This window comes from Bombyx mandarina, chromosome 24 (genome assembly GCF_030267445.1).
Source record: "Bombyx mandarina strain Sakado chromosome 24, ASM3026744v2".
Classification (NCBI taxonomy): Eukaryota; Metazoa; Arthropoda; class Insecta; order Lepidoptera; family Bombycidae; genus Bombyx; species Bombyx mandarina.
In genome coordinates, this window is record NC_143230.1 from 8,671,772 (window position 1) to 8,680,043 (window position 8,272).

An 8,272-nucleotide genomic window follows, 5' to 3' on the forward strand; every position below is an offset into this window, starting at 1 on the left:
CGTCCGTGGAGTACAAAAACTTGCAGGGTAAATTGATCATATCCCGTGATCATATACGAACCCTATCCTACCCGTAAATACGGAATGCATACAGCTTCGCGCCAAAAATAAACAAGATGTCTACTAGTACCTATCTTTGCGGGCTGACGATACGCCCAAGAAATGCCATTGACGATCCCTTTTTTTTTTTGATAGCCTTGAGAGGCTATGTCAGCGTAACCTTACAAGTAGGTGAGCTCACCGGGGCTCAAACTTGACGACGTTGCTAACACTAGGCCTAGCAAGAGCAGCGCTTCGCAGAATCACAAGAGAAGCACAAGGACTCACAAGAGGTCCTACCACCAGTAATCATAGTGTGCTTCAATTAGTGTGCTTTTTCCTCCGCCAACTTATTTACTGTTAGCCTAAGCCCGAACGTGTAGGTGAGCTCACGGGCTCAATCTAATAGAATTTCTTAACACGAACCCTAGCAAGTGCAGTGCTTCGCAGAATCTACCACCGGATCGGAAACGCGACCCACTGAGAAGATCCGCCGAGAAACTCAGTGGGCTGACGATCGTATTGACGGACTCGAGACATTTTATGCCGTTTTCTACCACAAACACGGAGAGAAGAAGGGCGGTTTTAATCTAGACGAGAAAGCCACTGCTACCACCGAAGGGGGAGCATTAGTAGAGGACACAGCAGGCCAGGGTACCCCTTATTTCTGAGTCGCCGCTGGACCAATAAGGCCAAGATCTTGTGACCTAGTTACGTGTTCCAACTAATTTTATCCCTTATTATTTTCGCCAATACAGTAGAACCACTCTACGGGATGTTTGGTGCAGTGCGATTGCCATCCCTGTTGGACGCTGGTCATGAGTTAAGTTATATAGATAAGCCAGTTTAGATGACAAAAACCAAAAATTTCTTGTAATTACTGTGTATTCTTCTTAATCAGATGCTAATTATAGACAAAACGTCAGCGTCTACATGCCGGTCAAGTTTGACAGAGACCAAACCGCTAACGTAAACTATCTACCGACAACGCGTTGGTCCAACACGTCATGTGGACAAAACTGGTAATGTGGGACCAATCAGTTCTTCCATAGAACGATGTTGGCTGATGTTTGAAGCGATAATGAAAAGTTGGACAAGTGATACACCAACACGTATCGCCAATATAACAAACTTTGCAATAAATCATGGTAACGTTTCAAGAAATACGGTATAAGAGATAAGATTGTACCATGTTTAGTGAAGGGAGTGATTGGAGGTATTAAATACTATAGTCCCGCCTATTTCTGTTATGATATATGTGATCCGTATCGACAAACCAAGTGTGGTTAACCGTGAGCTTATTTATGACTAATTAAGCCCGGCAAAGCTTTACCGCGACTTATTACTTATTTACTTATATTATCCGGTGACAAACTATACTCATTTACTGAGTTTTTTACTCTTTTTTCGCAAACCGTACTCTTTTTTAAAATCCTGTACTCTGAAAGTACTCATTTGGATAATTTTAATTATTTTTTAGGTATTTTCACTAGGGAATGATTATTGGAGCAGTGAGAAGTCGCAACTTTCTGTAAATACATTATCTGGAGTTTTAACTGTAAAATTTAATATGCAAAATGAACTTTCATGTTCGGATGTGGCTGCATTATAAGAGGAACATTATTAGCAAAAAAAAACCACTCCGAAGAAAAAAATATTTTTAAAAGAAAATAAAGTTTTTATCGTTTTTTCTTTTTTTTTTCACCTATGAAATACTTGCAAAGTGTACTTACTCTTTTTGAACAAAAAAATACTTGGTCACCTTATAGTAACTTCCAACCCACTGAGTTCATTGCCGGATCTTTTTAGGGGGTCGCGATTCCGATCCGGTGGTGGATTCAGCTAAGCAACGCTATTGCTAGGGAGCTAGTGTTAGCAATATTCTCAGGTTGAGCCCGTGAGCTCACCTACCGATTCGCGTGAAGTTGGAAATGGCCCCTAAGATACCAATGATTAGGTCGGAAAAAAAACCTCTATTTTAATTGGATTTTGTTTACGACTCTGGCAAACCTCAAGATACGATTAGTTCGGTCTGCGTAAAACGTAAAGTTCTAGAAATATGTTTTATACAAAAATCGACTGTAGTTAGCACAATATTCAACCGTCATTGAATTTGTCGGCCGCGACAAAGAAAACTACAGAGTATCAGACAAACAGACCTTCCATTTATACAATTTTTGCTAATCTAATAAGATTAATTGAACTCAGTACCAAAAAAATTCCAATTGGTTTCAAAGACATATTTTCAAAACATATTGTCTATACTTACTAGACTTTTACTAAATACTATCCAACCATAAGAAAAGAGTAGATTAAAAAAAAATTATAACAGTAAGACTTTTTTATATACCTAATTGAAATAGCTGTATTCTAAAAACGTTATATTAAATAGAGATGTCTCTAAAAAGGACTATGACACACTGCTATTTTTATTAAACACTAACTAATGAATATTCAAGCAGTCTCCTTATGCGTTACAGCACTAGAAGGTACCAGCTCTAACTTCTGTTATATACACGTTGTAGTCAAAATTGATTTTTAATATTAATACCAAATGGCCAGGCCAGGAATGAAATTAGAAAATAATAAGAAAGCGGTGGTCTCTCAACATGTAGTTTGATTTATAAGAAAAAAAATCAAGGTGTATTTACACAAAAAGATATGTCTGTATGCACATTATTAATATATTTAAATATTCCTGGATACTTTAGGAATTCATCATTTATAGAACAAGTCTAATTAATTCATTTAAGTATGTACCATATGTTTTTACCTAATTGGATGGGTAATATGTAATTTTTTTGAATAGGTAAAGACCTTAGAACAATCTTAACAAAAAAAAAGTTTGACTTTTTTTCCTCTGCTAATTCGCTGATAGCCTAAGGGACCTTTCCAAATACGCCTGAATGGAACAAAATAATGATTATTAAATGAAAACAATACGCCTTTTTATTTAAGCCGAAATTTATATATAATTTTAACTATTACTGTCAGTCCTGAAGGCGTGGAAGAAATACGCGCAAATACTTTTTGAGATCATTTTTCGGAACGATTTTGAGGTACAAGTTCACTACGCGGAACGAGATTAGGTTAATGAGTTCACCTAACGTGAACGATAATTTGCTGAGTTACTGCGCTTGCGATTTCCTCCACGTTTTTTTTTTTTTATTGCTTAGATGGTTGGACGAGCTCACAGCCCACCTGGTGTTAAGTGGTTACTGGAGCCCATAGACATCTACAACGTAAATGCGCCACCCACCTCGAGATATAAGTTCTAATCTCAGTATAGTTACAACGGCTACCCCACCCTTCGAACCGAAACGCATTACTGCTTCACGGCGGAAATAGGCGGGGCGGTGGTACCTACCCGTGCGGACTCCCAAGAGGTCCTAACACCAGTGGAAACATTTTTTTTATTTGCATACCTATTGCTAGAAACCTCCAAGGTGTTATGTAGCGCAAATTTGGACGATTCTGAAAACTAGTTAATAACGCCATCTATCTCGATCACTACTTACTGTAAATGCACGTGTATAAATAAATAGTAGAGGACGACAGAGCTTTGATCGTTTTTTTTTTATAAATTGTGTTTTTTAGAAATTATATTTAAATACAAATTACATATTGATATTAATTATAATATTATAATATTCGTTATTTTCTTTCAACAATAGAAAAAAAGTTTATGTTTAAGTTGATAATTATCGATAAAGTTGATTATTGAAAACACGAATAAAACATTTTCTGAAAAAAAATCGTTGCTAGGTCGATTTATCGGCCCCGAAATCTCCGGTGTACTAAATTTTATGAAAATCGTTGGAGCCGTTTCCGAGATTCAGATTATATATTATATAACTAGTCAGGTCATAAGTATTGTCACACAGTAAAAACTTTTCATTTACAATGCTGGCCACAAAAAGTTTATTGAATTCGAATTTCGAATTGTTCATGAAAATAAAAATGTATACTTTTAGAATTTTACTCATTTTTAAATATGGAGTGGACGCTTAAAGAAGACCGTGTTGCAGTTATTGCGTTGCATCGTTGCGGTTACGCGCCAATATAACCAAAAGATTCGTTTATCGTACCATCAAACGATACAATGAAGACTCTAGTGTAGATGACAGGTCAAGAAGTGGTCGCCCTCGGTCTGTTAGGACTCCAGCAGTGATAAAAGCTGTGAAGGCGCGAATTCAAAGAAATCCCAAACGTAAGCAGAAACTGTTGGCCCTTCAGATGGGGTTAAGCAGAACCACGGTGAAAAGGGTGTTAAATGAAGACTTAGGGCTTCGGGCATATCGAAGAAAAACAGGACATCGTTTGAATGCTCGTCTAATGGACCTGAGACTGAAGAGATGCCGCGCTTTGTTGAAGCGGTACGCGGGAAAAAAATATCGGGAAATTCTTTTTTCGGATGAAAAATTTTTTACCGTATAAGAGAGCTACAACAAACAAAATGATAAGGTGTACGCACACAGTAGTGAAGAAGCGAGCAACCGTATTCCGCGTGTCCAACGAGGTCATTTTCCATCCTCGCTCATGGTATGGTTGGGAGTTTCTTATTGGGGCTTAACAGAGGTACATTTTTGTGAGAAAGGTGTAAAAACGAATGCAGTTGTGTATCAAAATACAGTCCTGACGAACCTTGTGGAACCTGTTTCTCATACCATGTTCAATAACAGGCACTGGGTATTCCAACAAGATTCGGCGCCAGCTCATAGAGCGAAGAGCACACAAGACTGGCTGGCGGCGCGTGAAATCGACTTCATCCGGCACGAAGACTGGCCCTCCTCCAGTCCAGATTTGAATCCGTTAGATTACAAGATATGGCAACACTTGGAGGAAAAGGCGTGCTCAACTTTTCTAATTTTATAAATAAAAAAAAAAAAAAAAAAAAAAGGCGTGCTCAAAGCCTCATCCCAATTTGGAGTCACTCAAGACATCCTTGATTAAGGCAGCCGCCGATATTGACATGGACCTCGTTCGTGCTGCGATAGACGACTGGCCGCGCAGATTGAAGGCCTGTATTCAAAATCACGGAGGTCATTTTGAATAAACTTTAGTGTCATAAGAATCTATGTTTTGTTAAGTCCATTTTGGTATATGAATGGTTACATAATGAATAAACTTGTTTCAATTATTTTACATTAAACATGTGACAGAATTTATGACCTGACTAGGTATATATATTTATATACAAGAATTGCTCGTTTAAAGAATAAAATTTAAAAAAAAATATACTTAAATATATTTTTTTAAGATAAACAACATCAATAATTTTAAAACCTATAATTTTATTTTTACAAAACACCAAAGGCCTACAAGACATGTTCACACATGATGGGTTCGACATTCTAATCCAGGGGTTCTAAAACTTTTTTTTGTCTATTACTTATTAAAACTTATTTTGCCCACTTTGAGAATAAATTATTTTTTGGCGTCCCCCTATTTTTTCATCTACTTAAAAATCACTATAGCAAGAGCTCAGTCGGTGTCTAAGAGTCCTCCTAGATGAAATTACAAATCGCCTTCCAAGGCAAGCTTTTTTTCTGTGTATCTTACCGCCCTTTAGGCCTGCAGCACCCACAAGGGGGCGTTATCCACTTTGGGAAAAGCTGTTCTAATCCATTTGCCCTGACTATGACACAAATAACTGTATCTAGTATTTCTTAGGCAAATAAAAGAATGAATTTTCAATAGGCAACAAAATGTTATCAGTTATTTTATAGTTTAACTAGTTAAAATAATAATAATAAATAATAATAAGAAATGTCTTACTAAACACAATTATTTGCTTTTATAATAAAAATACATTTAGAATTTTACTTAATTAACACAGCAGAGATCCCTCTGAGAATGCCTTAATCAGACTTTTTGTAATTTCATATATTTTTTTCAGCTATACATCATATTGTTTATTAATATTGAGTTTTGTTTTAAAAACATGCTCCCCTGATCACCAACCAACCGAGGACAACCTAGCTTTTTTTAATGTCAGCAGATGAGTCTTGGTAAATGGATGCTGTTACATTTTTGTTATCTTTGAGAAACACTCTGTTATGCTGATAGGCATTCCACTGTGTACATAAAAAAATTAGGATTACAAAGAGAATGTCGTTAGCCTTTAGTTTTTTTTTTAAATTTTGATTATTTAAGAAATTGTACGAACAATAGTCTTTATGTTCAGTATATTCATATTGTTAACTAATTATTTAATTTGCTTAGAACAAACTACAATTTTGGGTGTGAAGAGATTACAAACATATGTAATTAGCAGAGTCAGTCTTTATGAAACTAAGCGGTAGTACTAAAGTAAGCTCACAACGAGACTAGAGTAGCAAAGTTTGTATTGTAACCTTATTAGAGTAAATCAATTCCAACTGGATTCAGAATTTCATTTCTAGTAATCATTTTTCATAATTTTCTTTATTTTTCAGGAATCCAATTGGATAGTTTTTTTTTTTCAGAGTAATCCAGGATATTGTGGTACATACAAACGTGCTAAAGTACTTTTTTAGGCTACCTAATGCACTATGTTCGATTTTACTTTTTTCTCTTAAAAACCTCAGACTTCTTAAGATGTTTCTCGAAACACGTTTTCAATTAGGAATCATTGAATAATTAGGTATTATTAATTATCAGATCGCACGCTTCTGTATGATGTAATCGTAGTGACCTTCACCGGACGTGAGGTTTGAAAAGCATACAGTTTTCATTTAAAATTTCATAAAATAATTTTGGAACAAGCTGAAACAATAGGCCATGTGTGCACAGCCTGAAAAGGTGTACACGTAGAAGAGACTGGCGTAGTTACTATGCAATACGTCACCGCATTATAAATATCGGATTAGGTGCTAATAAAATGTAAAGAAATTCAGTTGAGAATGTATTTAGATCTTCAGATTTATAATACACACGGTTAAAAAGACAGTGGCGTAATAATTCTTCGTTGCCATGTGGACGAACAAAGGGAAATTTCACAACGGAAATTTGGCAATTTTTTTTTGCAACGATGAGGTCATCGGTACGAATATCACATGATTTATTATACTCACGGGCATTTTTGTGGACTCCGAAGCTCCGGCACAGATTCTAGAGACTCAAATTAAGATTTAATTACGTTTTAGCTTTTGTTTGAGATATAATGCGAAAAATCAATAATCGCGACCTAGTTTGTTACACTGTTCCTTTACGACGGGACATGCGGAATGGAAATGGATTTGGTGTTGCCAGCTAATACAAACGGAAAATTTCGAAACAGGAAATAAAAGTATCGAAAAAAGCTAATGAAATTCGTTCACTTGAGAAAATGCTACAATTCTACTATATTATTTGAAGTAGGTAGTCAAATTCTTACTTAGTTTTTGTCTCAATTCCTATTAACCAATACGCTGTGTGTTTTGGCTACAAAGGCGACATGTTTTATTGCGATGGTCTGTTTTTACCTATTAACAGTACAGTACATTTGTCACATCACAGTTTCGGTATGAAATGGTCTCTAAAGCATCTGAATAAGATCAATGTGACTAAATATATAATGAAGACGCAACGAACCGAATAAGAAATAAGACAAAGAGGACCGGAAAGTGACAAAGAGATCTCAAGGGGCGAAGTGTAATGCAATTGTGTACCCAGCCCCTAAAATATACTTGACTCTTGTTCTTTCATTACCCATTCCAGAACTCCCCTCCATGTGTTTCTATCTTCGGCAGTTCTAAGTACCTGAAGGTATAAGCATGCAGTGTTGTGTCGTCTGTGTATCGTGTGCTACTGAATCTTTTTTTTCTTGTGGGCTTACTGAAGCACACTTTTGAAAGTATTTAGCTAGATATACACACATACATATAACGTAGAAACCATCATTACAGTATGTACCTTAAAACTGTAGTGTTGGAGTAACAAAGTATATTATCAGTATTAAGGGAATACACTCCTGTTATTAAAAAATGCCGAAATGCCTGAAACATTGTCAAGGTGCTGTTTTTATTTTATTTTATTTTTATTGCTTAGATGGGTGGACGAACTCACAGCCCACCTGGTGTTAAGCGGTTACTGGAGCCCATAGCCATCCACAACGTAAATGCGCCACCCACCTTTGAGATATAAGTTTTAAGATCTCAAGTATTGTTACAACGGCTGCCCCACCCCTCAAACCGAAACGCATTACTGCTTCACGGCAGAAACAGGCAGGGTGGCGGTACCCACCCGCGCGGACTCGCAAGAGGTCCTACCA

At 36.5% G+C, this 8,272-nt stretch overlaps 1 protein-coding gene across 1 annotated transcript in view; it reads right to left on the bottom strand.

Annotated features, from left to right (window-relative positions):
- Klp64D (kinesin-like protein 64D) overlaps positions 1 to 7,256 on the bottom strand; it is a 54,754-nt gene extending 47,498 nt beyond the window's left edge. The window contains exon 1 of the mRNA XM_028172484.2: positions 7,095 to 7,256. Coding sequence (XP_028028285.2) covers positions 7,095 to 7,100 — 6 coding nt within the window. The 5' untranslated portion in view covers positions 7,101 to 7,256. The remainder of the gene's footprint in view (positions 1 to 7,094) is intronic.
- Positions 7,257 to 8,272: the final 1,016 nt, after the last annotated feature.